The sequence below is a fragment of the Cotesia typhae genome, unplaced genomic scaffold, assembly GCF_013202065.1.
Source record: "Cotesia typhae breed Kobodo isofemale line unplaced genomic scaffold, CoteBio_Ctyphae contig_43, whole genome shotgun sequence".
In the NCBI taxonomy this organism is placed as follows: Eukaryota; Metazoa; Arthropoda; class Insecta; order Hymenoptera; family Braconidae; genus Cotesia; species Cotesia typhae.
Genome location: NW_027423752.1, coordinates 2,795,896 through 2,810,164, shown reverse-complemented (window position 1 = coordinate 2,810,164; position 14,269 = coordinate 2,795,896). Strand labels below are relative to the sequence as shown.

At 28.5% G+C, this 14,269-nt stretch overlaps 2 protein-coding genes across 9 annotated transcripts; one reads left to right on the top strand and one right to left on the bottom strand.

Moving 5' to 3' along the window:
• The first annotated feature begins 2,672 nt into the window (after positions 1–2,672).
• Positions 2,673–5,778, top strand: Nipsnap (protein nipsnap). Its single transcript, XM_074244104.1, has 6 exons — positions 2,673–2,813; positions 2,917–3,075; positions 3,319–3,504; positions 3,635–3,803; positions 3,890–4,157; positions 5,561–5,778. Exons 2-6 carry the CDS (start codon positions 2,999–3,001, stop codon positions 5,707–5,709), a joined length of 849 nt encoding a protein of 282 aa, XP_074100205.1. The 5' UTR covers positions 2,673–2,813; positions 2,917–2,998; the 3' UTR covers positions 5,710–5,778.
• A 1,669-nt stretch (positions 5,779–7,447) lies between these two features.
• On the bottom strand, positions 7,448–13,794 carry Tao (Serine/threonine-protein kinase Tao). Of its 8 annotated transcripts, XM_074244096.1 has the most exons (9): positions 13,355–13,794; positions 13,062–13,242; positions 12,234–12,352; positions 11,853–12,151; positions 10,871–11,219; positions 10,508–10,683; positions 9,812–9,974; positions 8,167–9,739; positions 7,448–7,865 (listed from the first exon to the last, which is right to left on the bottom strand). In XM_074244096.1, exons 3-9 carry the CDS (start codon positions 12,283–12,285, stop codon positions 7,745–7,747), a joined length of 2,733 nt encoding a protein of 910 aa, XP_074100197.1. In that variant the 5' UTR covers positions 12,286–12,352; positions 13,062–13,242; positions 13,355–13,794; the 3' UTR covers positions 7,448–7,744. The 8 variants fall into 8 exon arrangements, with proteins under 8 accessions (XP_074100197.1, XP_074100196.1, XP_074100199.1 ...); XM_074244095.1 differs by having other exon boundaries at positions 13,062–13,794; XM_074244098.1 differs by having other exon boundaries at positions 11,853–12,148; positions 13,062–13,794.
• Between the last annotated feature and the right edge of the window lie 475 nt (positions 13,795–14,269).

The following is a 14,269-nucleotide window of genomic DNA, read 5'->3' as shown; positions in this document are numbered from 1 at the left end:
ATAAAAACTTGAACTTTTATCAAAATAAACGAATAAGATAATTAAATCATTACAATGCAATATTTAATATTAAAATTATATTATTCAGGGCAACATCAATGTATATTTTCAAATGCACTTACTGATATGTTATAAAGTAACCTTGGATAAAGTTGAACCTCGGACTGAAAAATTGGCCCTTAGCAACAACGAATATAATTTTTTTCGCAATATCTATCGACTCGATTATCGGATAAATACAAAATCGTTAGTCATCCGACTATCGGATCACTAATAAATATTTATTCATCCGATAACTGCACGAATACATTTTTTTTTATTAGTCCAATAGAACTAAATAATAAAATAACTTATTTTTTATACTCACGGTATCATTTTTTTTTCGTTATTGTATTTACGGATGATTAGACATTCACTTTGATGACAAATCGAGAGAAATTTATAAATTTAGAAGAATATAAATAAACTAATCATTCTACTAAGTATTTAATTTAAAACCGCTAATCTGAAAAGGGGGAATTTTTTTATTAATTTTGTTTATTTTGTTAGAAAATACTCAATGTGAAATTTCGTAATTAATCATATTGATAACGATTTTTATACTAAAATAGTTTCTTAAATATAATAGCCACATTACATGAAATATAAAATAGAATACTCTAAGTGAAAAAATCAGTAAATTAAATATAAAATCATAATTATAGAAATCAAATACTAATATCGAACATTCAGAATCGTCAGAAATTAATTACCAATTATTAATCAACAGTATAATTGTTTCTCTGGACATCATCAACTCGATAAATTTCAATACTTCTAAACAAGGTCCGAACGAAGCCAATCGTCATATTTCACCAACCGGACAGATACATACACAATATCCCAACTTCAAACTTTTAAATACGATCACCAAATACTCGGACAAACTATTTTGGTAGCTCTATAAATCAACTTATACTTACAAAAAAAAAAAAAAAAAAAAAAGCTATGGCTAGAAAAGTGATCTGATACTTGATAAATTCCTAAATCCTTTCCATAAATCTCATAGTATACTATCCTGAGTGAACATATTGTAAATTTCGGAAATGCATTGATTCTATCATATTAATTTACTGTCAAATTTTTTTAATAAATCAGATAAGCTGTTAGATTTATTTTATGCAACTTCTTTTAAAGTACTTCATTGCATTAATGACTTGAAAAATATCAGTTCCAGAGATTATACTGAAATTAGCAAACATCTGATTTTGTTTTTTAATTTTAACTTGCAATTTATTTTAATTCTTAAATGTGGAATATTTTTTTTTTTTTATTAATAATTTAGTTACAGTAAAAATTGAAAAAATTGAAAGATGTCTGTTAAATTCAGTATTTTGTTGCAAAAGCAAATATTTGTCAAGTAAATAAATAACAGATCTTTACTTCATACTATAAAAACTAATAAACAGCTTTTCTTCTTCATTTCTTAATAGAATAAATAAATAATAAATAAATAAATAAACAAATAAATAAACATACGATTTCTAAAAATCTTTGTAAAGTTTTATTAATTTATAGTATCTTATAGAATTATTGACTAAATATAAAACGACTTAATACTCGAAAACCGCTCAATAGTAATATTGCAGGCGCGCAGTAGCCTATCGGATCCAGCCCTTGCTTGCTAAAGCATCGTACCGGGTTCGAATCCGGCGTGCACCAATGATTGTTTCCAATATTTAAGTGTTTTATTTTGCTCAGTCCAAAAAAATAAAACGAGTTTCAACCTCAAAAGTTTACCCCCTACCGTAGTCGCTCATGACTTTAGTAGCTACTAATCATTATTAATTCTTTTCAATCAATATTTTTAAGCAAGGGATTTATGTGACTTTAAACAATTAAAAAAAAATAATAATAATAATATTGCCTCACAAATAATGACATTAAAGTCCATTTTTTTAATAATTTTTTTTTGCTATAATTTATTTGTTAAAAAAAATTAAAACAATTGTGAAGTGACAGCTAAATTTAATGTCATTTAAGTTACCTGTCACTTGACAATTTCTTAATTTTTTTTCAACAAATAAATTTGCTCCAAAAAATTGTTTTTAAAAAATTGCATTTGTAGTTTTTTAAAATTTCTAAACGACAATTTTTTTTTTGCCATAATTTATTTGTTCCAAAAATTCTTAAAATTAACAACTATCTTCTAAGTTAATTTTCATTTAATTTTAATGTCATCACAAATAATGTATGTCCTAAAATAAAATACAGGTAACAAATGCGTAATCACGAAGAAAATAAAATAAATATGATTTATTCAAACAATACACTTAACTCATAGTCCAATTAAATTCTGCTCTCATAATTTCTTCTGTTCATAACACTCAGCAACCATTGTCATTTAGGCCAACTGAAAAAGCTATTATAAGCTTCTAAAAAAAAAATAAAAAACGTAAATTTGTGAATAAATGACAAACAATAATTACTTGCATGAATCCTCATTACTTTTCAATATTCAATGCAGAAGTGATGACAATGGTGTAAATGTAAATTCCACATTATCACGCATGTGTGATTATATCGTGAATATCATATGGGCTTAGACAAGTGATGTATTTAGTTATTAAAAAAACCATTAGAGAGCGCCAGCTATCAGTCGCAGCCATGATAATTTAACATCTGAGTCGGACTTGGACATTGTAGCAAACTATCACCATCACCAATAATAATAATCATCATGATTATAATCATCTGATCTACTTTTTCCACTACTACTACTACTACTGAAAAACTCCACTACAGAGTATTCCAGATATCACAAAACGACAACAGTAATATCGTAGTATATTTTTATTACTCAATAATATTATTTATTTTTAAGTTAATTATTTAATATTTACTAACATATTTTAATAATTGTAAACTTTATTCCAGGACCAGTGATCTGATCTTCCATTTAACATTGCATTTAATTTATTTATCTTTAAAAGTAATAATAAAGAGTTGATAAATAAATATGTCGACATCAGTAATAGGTAAACGGTTATCTATACCGGCAATTGCTAGAAATTTGCCTATGTTTACAACAACTCGGTAAGTATTAATTACTTTATATGTATTTTTATCAATGCTGACAAAATTAAATATTCAATAAAAAAAAATACAATTTCTTAAAAAATTTTCTTTGCGATAATTAGCCCGTTTTATAAAATTGAAAAATGGTCTGATTTAATTGTCAATAATATATAAAATGTCTGGAGGACAAATAATTATTTAAATTAAGTTAATTTTTAACAAAGTAAACAATTTAAAAACTAATTTTTCTTAAAATTGTAGATTCATATCGCGAACATTACCATTAAATCAAGACAAAAGTGAAGGATGGTTAAGTAAGCTTGGTGTAAGAAAAATGGAGCCCACTAAAGAATCACATTCGCGTATGCTGTCTGACAAAGAAGTTATTTATGCATTACATACACACAATATACGACCCGATTCTATTGACAAGTATCTCGCTAATTAGTAAGTACAATGTTCAAGTAAACATTTGAGCAGACTTTTAAAAATGATTCTGTTGACAAGTTTTATAAGATTTAAATAATACTTACATAATAATCTTATAAATCTTGAATTTTATCTTCTTAAAACTCAGCCAGGAAAATGTAAATCTTATCCATTCCAAGAAAAGTGAATTAAACTGCGAATTAGTCGGCTCCTGGACCGTCGAAGTCGGGGATCTTGATCAAGCTTTACATTTGTGGCAATACACCGGTGGCTTTGAACGTATTGATCGTGCTCAGCTTGCATTATCTAAGGACGAAGTATTGAATAATTAATTAGCTGATTGATTTATTTAATCAATTCACTGGCTTCAATCTGAGGATTTATTTACGGTTTTATCTTACAGGCTTATCAACGATTACTTCGTGAACGCGGTAATTATTTGAGATCACGGCATTTACAGTATCTACTTGCATTTAGTTACTGGCCGCATCCCGGGAAACGAGAGGGCCCCAATATCTACGAGATAAGAAGCTACAGATTGAGACCTGGTACTATGATTGAGTGGGGAAATAATTGGGCACGAGCTATCAATCACAGAAGGAATAATGATGAACCCTTTGCTGGTTACTTTTCCCAAATTGGTCGCCTATATAATGTTCATCATATTTGGTGTAAGTATTTTTAGTAGATTTCATAGAAATCTAACTATTGCATTTGTCCTTATGGTGAAACTTTCGTAAAATTTTACTTTTTCCTGACTCAGTTCATCGAGCTGGTTTAGAAAATACATACAGTTCAAAACTTTACATATGTATGTATATATGTAGACATATATGTATACATACAGACATGTATGTATACAGGGAAGAAATCTACTTCCATTTCGCCTGCCGAATGGCACTTTTTCCTATTTAATATTACATCTTCAGGCTAAAATTTACAAATTAAGATTTTATTTCTGATATCATCACGTTACTGATGCCAGAAGGGCTTATCCCAAAAAAAAACCCCTTGAAAAGGCATAAGGCCGTATAGAAAAATTTTTTCCGGGAATCGACGTAGTTATGCCTGAAACGGATAGAAATACAAAAAAAAATTTTGGTACGCCCTCATGGCACCCAGGGTACCTACCGGGAGCCACAAGGGTGTACCAAAAAATTTTTTTTTCGGAAAACAACGCCCTTTTACTTGAAACGCGTAGAAATGACGAAAAAAAAATTTTTTTTTTTTCAAATTTGAAATTAACTTTGATCAAAATTTTTTAAAATTTGAAATTTGTGATAATTTCTTTATTTAATTTAAAAAAATTTTTCATCATTTCTTTGCATAGGCTGATACGCCCTATGGCATCTGTAATGTGATATGTTATTTTTTTTTTATTTCTGATTAGTTAAGTTTATTTTAATTAAAAAATCAGAGAGCTCGAAAAAATGCTATGACATCCTCAATGTGATTTTTAGAAAAAAAATTTGGATTAAATATCTTATCTACAAATCAGTGATTTGATAAAAAAAAAAAAAAGGATTGGAAATTAAATGAGTTGATAGTTATCTAGGAGAGATAAAAATATTTTAATATTCACTGGGTTTGAAATAAATTATAGCAGAAATGAAAAGAAACGCGTTTAATGTTAGTAAATAGAGATAGAATTAATGAAATTACTTTTACTCGTAAAATAAATTGGCACTTGTAGATTCATTTATCTTTGTGACAACTTAATAATCCAGGTTTCAATAGTAATTCAAAGGTTCATTAAATATCTATTTTTAAAGTTCTTATATAAAATTTATCTTGGAAGTATTTCATGGAAGTCACTACTGAAGTATTTTTAGAGAATCTATTCAAGCTATTGAGAAAAGTATTTTTTTTTTATTTTTTTACTTTGTAAGTTTATATAAGAGTTAAAATATTCGATGAAGGATTTGCTTGAGATATTGATTAATACTAAATTTACTGTAGAAATTAATTTAGATTAAAGTAATGAAAATTTCATAGCACAGAAGAAAAATTTTTTTGATCTTAATTTAAACAATAAATTTTTCTTGAAATTAATAATAATGTTAATTATTAATAGGCTATAAAGATTTACAATCAAGAAAAGAAACACGTGAAAGTGCGTGGAGGTCACCAGGATGGGACGAGTGTGTTGCTTACACAGTACCGCTGATACGTGAAATGCATTCCCGTATTTTGAAACCCACATCATTTTCACCTACTCAGTAAAAGTTTTTTATTGTTTATAATTACGAATTTATATATATAATATATGAATATTATTTTTGTTAAAAATGATTTATCAGTTAAAGAAAGTTCTTATTTTTTTCAATATTCTAACCAAGTCATTAAAAGTAACATTCTTATCACAATTACTATACGCAACTAATTATTATTATTATTATTTTTAATATTCGTAATTAATGAGTATACACTTAATATACAATAACAGCGAACGGAAAAAATAATAGATAATGTTTAATTTTGAATTTGAAAATTGATTTAACAATTCTATGTGTATATTAATTGGTATATAAATTAACAGCTAATTAATTAGATTGTTAATTAGTACTAATTAATAAATATTATTGATAAATATAATAAAATATCTAAAAAAAGTGGTTGTTTTTAATTAATATTTAATTTTATTTTGAGATTGGTCGCGCGTAAAAACACGTACTATTATGAGTTATTATTATGATTATTTATTAACTATTAGAAACATTGGCTTTGTCGAATATTTCATTTATACGAATATTTTTAATAAAAAGACACAAGTGTTATTTGAAAACTGGTATTCGTATATTAAACGTTTTTTTAAAACAATAATAAAAAATCAATTATCATTAATATTTAATTTTTTAAATATTTAATCATAAAAAATAATTATTTTAATTGTTTATTTATTTTGTTTTATTCATTGACAATTAAAATAATTGCCTTTTGGAAGAGCCCGTCATGGAGAATGGAAAGCAATTTAAAAAAGGTCTTATTATTTTATAAATTAAATAATTAATTTTTATACGCACGAGGTATTATTTGCTACTTTTACTCAATTGTGCTTTGGAAAAAAAAAAAAATGTTCAAGCATTTGTTTTTACATTACTTATTAATTATTTAATATTTTAGTTAAGTCTATAGCGAACATCTCCAAATGCCAACAATTAAAAAAATTATGTTTCATATTTTTCCTAAACTTCTTATCGGCAATGATAGCAAAGTGCATTAATTTTATTAATTATTATTATTATTACCAATAAAAACTAATAATATTAATTATCAATTCATTCAGTAATAGTAACTATTTAATTACTTATTCTAACCCTATAATTATTACTGATACTTTACTTCTAGTTTTACTCAAATCGTACTTTTTATTTTAATTATTAATCTAATTAATGGTTGATATACTCGTAGCGATCGTTTATAATACAAACAAATTTAAACTTTTAGATTATAATTAATCATTATTATTGTTGTTATTGTTAATATATAACATATATTATCGTATAATTGGAGCAGATCCTTTATATAAATATTTTTTTAATTATTCATATGTTATCATATGTAAACAATTATTAATTATATTTAATTATTAATATTATCGTCGAAACTTTCATACACACTAAATCTTAATGAACTGATACATTTAGTTCGCTTTAAATTATTTACATGGTTATTATAATTAACTTTAATCTTTATGTCATTTAATAATCAGATTGTGACACTTTTAATTAATATTTACGGCAAAATAACTTGTTTTTAACTTTAAACAATAAAATGTTTGATTGTTGTGATAATAATTAAAATATTTAAATAAAATCGTTGCTTTACTTCGTTAGAGCGTTTAGACTCTGATTTTAAATGAATGTCACAGTTTGATGATGCAAGATAAACCACTAGCGGTACAACATACAAAATGTAATAACGGGGAATGATAGCTTGAGGTAAGTGATTTAGTTAATTTAAAAAAAAATGATTAATGAAGTAGATGAAGATGAGCTTGCGCTAAAGTGGGATTACATATAATTATTAAATGTTCATTGGAGACCTTAGCCATTCACAATATGATTAATTTTTGATACATTTAAAACTACGTAGTCTTCTAGATATTTTTTAAAATTAATGTCACGTGGGCTCGTTTAGAGACATGTTCTAGGGATCTTCATTGTTATTGTGTTATATATATATTTATAATAATAATTATTATTAGTAATTATTATTATAATTATATTATTAATAATATTTATTCAAATGTTGACAATTAAAGACTATTGGGAGGAAAAGATGTAGAGCTATTGCTGTGAGCTAAACTCAACATAGAACCACTTAAGCTATCGTCGTCTGGATAAGATTCTTTTGATGCTTCGGCTATTGCTAATGCGCTGAAAATAATTATTTTATATTAGTATTTTAAATTTTAAATTATTGTTCAGAATTATTCAAGGTATTTCAACTAGTCATGGAGTCGAAAATCCGATTATTGTTTTTCAATTGTCAATTCTTTGACTAAATTTATCTACTGTGGTTATAACTCCCTAGTACTCAGATATTCCAACTCTTCTAGTGATGTGTCTAGTAATTTGTAAAATCAATATCACCCAAAAACTTCTCTATCTTTTTTTTTTGTACATATAACCTCCATGACTAGATAAAACCTTAAAAACATTTAAAAAAATTCAATACCTAAAACCAATTCTTGCGCTCTCGTCGTCAAACTGCTGAAGTTCACGTTCCTGCCTCTCATGCAACAACCTGATTCTTTCGCTGCGTTCCTGCAGAAATTCCTGAGTTTCAAGCTCCATTTTCTGTTCAAGCAAAGCCCGTCTTACAGAAACACGGTCTTCTAGCTCACGACGTTCACGGTTTCTCTGAGCTTCAGCTTGCATTTTGTTTTTGGACTGGTACGCCATCAGAATCTCGAGCTCGTAATTAAGTCGCTCTTTGAGGTGATGACACTCAACTTCCTGGGACTCGTCCAGCCTGATACTCTGCTTCTGCAGCATCTCGGCAATACTCTGTTCATACTGATCACCCAGCAAAGCGAGCTTGCGTCTTTGTTCTTCCTTAAGCTTTTTGATCACCGTTTTCTGCTCATCCTTGGGTGTCGTCTGTAAAATCTGTGCCTTGAGAGCTTTGTACTGGCGCGTCTGAATCTTGCAAGTTTCGCGGAACTGCTTTCTGATCTGCATCTCTTTCTGCTTCAAACTCTTCGGTTGCTGCTTTAATTCAAGCGCGTGTTTCTTCCTCAAATCGCGCTCAGCGCGCTGCATATAGTCCTGCTGGTTACATAGCTCAGTGGCGTGTTGTCGTTGAATCTGTTCCTCTCTTAACGAGTGTACCGCCCTTTGTTGTCGGTACTCAAGTTCTTGAGTTTTCTCGTGATGCCTCAACAGCATAGCATGCGCCTGTTCCAATTGCTGCTGGCGTTTGTTGAGTTCCTCGCGCAGCAATTCCTGCTCGAGACTGTGAAAAATGAGCAATTTTTTTCTGCGAAATTTACGTATCTCCAGATCGAGATACTCGCGTTGGCCTCGAGCGAGTCGCTGCTCTTCTTGAGCCTCCATTTGCCTTAAATTATCCTTCTGACTCTGAAGAGTCGCATCACGTTGTCGCTTGGGTGTAACTTCATCTTGTGAAAGCTCTTTCTTCCACCGTTCTTTATAAGCCTTGTACTCGCGTTTCTGCTGAGTCTCCAGTGCCTTGCGATCAGCCTCCTGACGACCAATTATTTCCTTCTGTAACTTCTTCTCGGCATTTTGATTTTGTTTCAACTTACGTTCTAACTCTTGCATGTGCCTAAACTGCAATTTTTCGAGTTCCTTGCTGAACTGCTGCAATAAAGTTTCATACTCTTTATCCAGGAGCTGTTTGTGTGACTCAACTTCCATTTTGCAGCGCTCTTCGAGTTTAACAAGCGCGCCTTGATGTTCACGACGCATGCGCTTGTAACCACTCATCTGTTCATGCATTTCTTCTTGCATGTGCTCCTTTTGTTGTTTAGTAACTATTGATGTAGTACGTATTGTGGCAAAATTATTGGCACCATGTTCGAGCAAATTGGCAGTGACACCCGATACTTTGTGGCGATTACGAACGGATCCAGATGAAAAATCATTTGCATCCGCGTTCGGCAGTGGTAGACTATTTGTTGATGAACTTTGTGAACTTGCTGAAACACCCATTGAATGAATCGAGTGCTCTGATGTTATTGAATTGCTCTTGCTGCTATCACCACCTGTTTGTTCGTCAGGTGTATCTACAAACATTTATTTCATCGTTAATGTCAAGACTATTAATAAAAACGAGATGAATAAAATAATATACAAACCATCAGCGTCACCAGCAGCACTTTCAGTTTCACAAGCGTCAATCATTAATATTTTTTTCATTTTTCTATAATTTAAATTATCTAATTCACGTACTGCTGCTTTTGTTCGTTGAATCAAGTCGATTAAAACTTGAGGTGAACGCGTACGTGTTACAAACGGATGCTAAAATATTTTAAATAATTATTAATTACTTACATATTTGAGTTTAAAGTTTTAAAATTATTATTAAGATATTTATCAAAAAAATTATTTGGAGTTCATGTGAAAAGTTAGTATAAATTGAATATTTAATTTTTAATTTAGTCGTGTAAAAAAAATGGATCTATTCAACAGGACTTTTAACTTTTGACAAAAAAAAAAAAAAAAAAAAAAAAAAAAATTCTATGGGTCTATTTCATAAAAACAGTATTAAAATCGATGTAATATTTTTTCAAACCTGTCAAAATATTTAAATTTGACCAATTTCATAAAAAAAATTAATAAAAATTTAATTTCTAATTAGCATAGTAAATTAAAATAAATTTGAACAATCTAATATTTATACATATATATTGATATTGATCAATATTTATTTTTATAAATAAATATTGGAATGAAATGACACGGAATTTTACATATTCATTTTTATTTTTAAAAAACAAATAAAACGAGGGTGAAGTAATTTAATTACTAAGTTAGTTAATTTTGATAATTACCAAAAGTAATGTACCAGACGATGGTCGTTCATTTGGACTCTTAGTCAAGCATACTTCAACAAAATATCCAAACACATCAGACCAATCTGGAGAATTTAACGTTGGTGTATCATTCTGCGCGATATGATAAAGCGCACTCATGGCGTTCATATTGAAATACGGTGGTTTTCTTTCCGCTGAAATAAATAATAAAATCTGTCAGTAAGCATTATCAATCATCACTATCACTACAACCATTACTAAAATTGTAATTATTTTTAACATTATTAATTATCATTGTTTATGTTGAATAAAGTAATAAGTAAATGAGTACCTTGTTGTTGTAACTCCAGTTAAAAAATAAATAAACAAAACGAACCTTACCCAATTCGATACACGTGATTCCGAGTGACCATACGTCAACCTTCCCATCGTACTGACCCTCGTCCATAGCCAGAATAACCTCCGGAGCCATCCAGTAAGGAGTACCCACAAAACTATTCGCTGGACATTTAATACTCGCAGAACCAAAATCTGCGAGTTTAACTGTCCCATTTTCAGTTAATAAAATATTACCGGCTTTAACGTCACGGTGTATTCTACCTAACGAGTGGAGGTAATGTAATCCGCGTAATACTCCTTCGCATATTGCTGCAATCTCGTCTTCTTTTAATGGACGTTTGTGGACTTCTATTATGTCAGAAGCCGAGCCAAGACAGTACTCCATTACCAGCTAGATTAAATATTTATAATAAATAATAAATTATTTATAGCTATATAATTTTTTTATATGCAAAGAAACAATTGTATTTCAATACTTTTTTCAATTTAAATTGTATTTATTTATTTTTTTTTTTTATAAATATTTTCAACACAATATCTATTGTTGTTTAATGTCACAGTCATTATTTAATAATTTATTTTGTTTGATTGATTTTTTTTATTATTATGTCACGATTATTAAATGTCACATATTGTAGTTTGTTGAAATATTATTAATGAACTGGCTTCTAATCGATAGCAACTAAAACATTAATCAAATGACTTATTTTTTCAGAAATTTATTATTGAAGAAAAATAAATAAATGTTTGAAAAAACAATAAATTAAATTATTAAATATTGAGTCAAAAAAGTTGAAAAATGTATTGAAATACAATTATTTTAAATGATTTATAAGAAAATAGTTAAAGAAGTCCATTTGTTTAATAAATTTTATATCACATATTTAGCAAATAAATTAAAAGTAAATTAATATATTTTAATTTATATTAAAAAAATTTTTTTTAAATTTTAATTTATATTAAGTTGGACTTCGTTAAACAAATACTACATTACTGTATAAAATATAAAAAATAAATAAATTACCCATGCTGTATGATCACGTAAATAACATCCTTTATATTCAATGGTATTTGGATGATTAAGCTGTCTCAGAAAGCGTATTTCCTTGAGAATATCCTGCCATTTTTCCACCGTCTGCTTCCCAAGATAGGACATTTTCTTGATAGCAACAATCTCTTTGGTGAGTAAACACCTGGCGTAGTAAACAGCCCCAAAACTTCCATGTCCGATCTCCCGCAGATCTTCAAATATTTTTTCCGGGTCATTTTTCTCAAACAATTCGGCAATCTCAGGGTCCTTGAGACTACCAGGTCTCGGTACTGCTGGCATAGTAATTTAATATCAGTACGTACAAACTTAATTGTCCGTCACTTTTTTTTTTATCACCACTGTCAGGTTTATTACCCGATGGTTCTTCACCACCGCCACCAACAACAGCACCACCGCGTTTGTTCATAGAATTTTACCTTGTGCCTCGTGTGAGTTCATGTCAGTCCATCCTCTAATTATCTAGACTTTTTTACCTATAATAAAATTTCACTTTATTCAATTTAAATTCACAATTACTTAAAAAAAGAAAAAAAAAATTTTAATGTAAATAGCAGACACTTAATTTTATTAAAATAAAGTAAAAAAAAATTAATTCTACGAAAATTTAATTTTTAATAAATATTTAATTTTTTTAATAAAAAATAAAAATGTCTGTCTGCTACTTTCAGAATCATAAAAATGAAACAAGTGTCATAAAAATTATTTTATTCATTATGATCAAAAATCAATGGCCATGGCATTGGCCGCGACTGCAAATTACTTATCAGTCTCAGACTTAGTCGCACTTATTATTATTATTATTATTATTTTTTTTTTTTTTTTATAACACTGTTCATGTAAAAAATTAAAAAATTGATGATATTGTGAAAAATAAAAAAAAATGTAATAGGTCCCTCGCTGGAGAAACTTGGGTTGCAATTGACGATTGACGTTAATAAATCTTGCCCGACAACACACAACAATAACAAGAAGCAGAATCACTATAAATAAATTTACCAAAAATGTAATTGTTTTATAAGTGACAGTAAGTGATGCTTGATTGCTAAATATGATTAAATGAATTTTAAAATAACTAGTACTGCAAAAAGTGACTTTTTAAAGTTTATATATATGTTGAAATGTAAATTGTAGATTATAGATGTGTGTGTTAATAAAAAAGCTAGGATGGTAATATTCACTTACAAAATGGCGATAAGCTGAACATGCGCGCGACCACAAAACATACAGCAGCAGTACCACCAGTAGACACTTTTGTTTTTGTTAAACAATATTCACATAGTAACATTACAATAATTGTAATTTGTTGGCGAAGTTGTAGATTACCATTATTTGTTGATGATTATATTTGTCGTTAGCTGGCTAACTGTAAAATATATTTATTATATTTATATTATTTTAATGGTAAATGAGGATGTATGTACACGCCCCGATATATAATATTGTGGACGGTGGATGGTGATAGTAGTGACACGCACGCATGTATTTACGCTCGTTTGTTCACTAATTAATTACACACGCGCACATCTACCGACTTGCTAGTGAGACGCTTCTTTGTTTGTTTCAGAACCATGGATGGCTGAAGGACCCCAATTCCAGATACTACTGAGGGATATGGACCTTTTGTCGGGGTCCGAGGTGAGGACGTAATTTTTGGGATTACTTTATTAGCTGGACGAACCCTTAACCCTTCAGCTCAGCTCACTCCAGCTTAGGTTGCCACCGAGGTCACTGCCTGCTAAATATTGGAAGTTCAACGCAGAGCCATCTACTGGCTGTTTTTGTTTGAATTTCTCAGTGTTGAATGACATTAAAGTTAGCTGTCACTTGACAATTTTTTAATTTTCTTTAACAAAAAAATTTGTTCTAGAAATTAATTTTTAAAAAATTACATTTTTAATTTATTAAAATTTCTACAAGTCCATTTTTTTAATAATTTTTTTTTGCTATAATTTATTTATTAAAAAAAATTAAAACAATTGTGAAGTGACAGCTATATTTAGTGTCATTAAAGTTAGCTGACACTTGACAATTTTTTTATTTTTTTTCAACAAATAAATTTGCTCCAAAAAATTATCTTTAAAAAATTGCATTTGTAGTTTTTTAAAATTTCTAAATGTCAATTTTTTTTATAAATTTTTTTTTTGCCATAATTTATATGTTACAAACATTCTTAAAATTATCAACTATCTGCTAAGTTAATTTTTATCAGTATTGATGGAATTTTAATTCATCGATCAAAATTCTAAGTCAACTGCCTGAGATAAAATAATTTTGACAATCCTTTGTTATGATAATACTGAAGTCAGCGGTCAGTTGTCAATTTTAAAATTTTTTTAAACAAATTAATTACAATAAAAAAATGCTTCTAAAAATTTTTACTTGTAATTTTT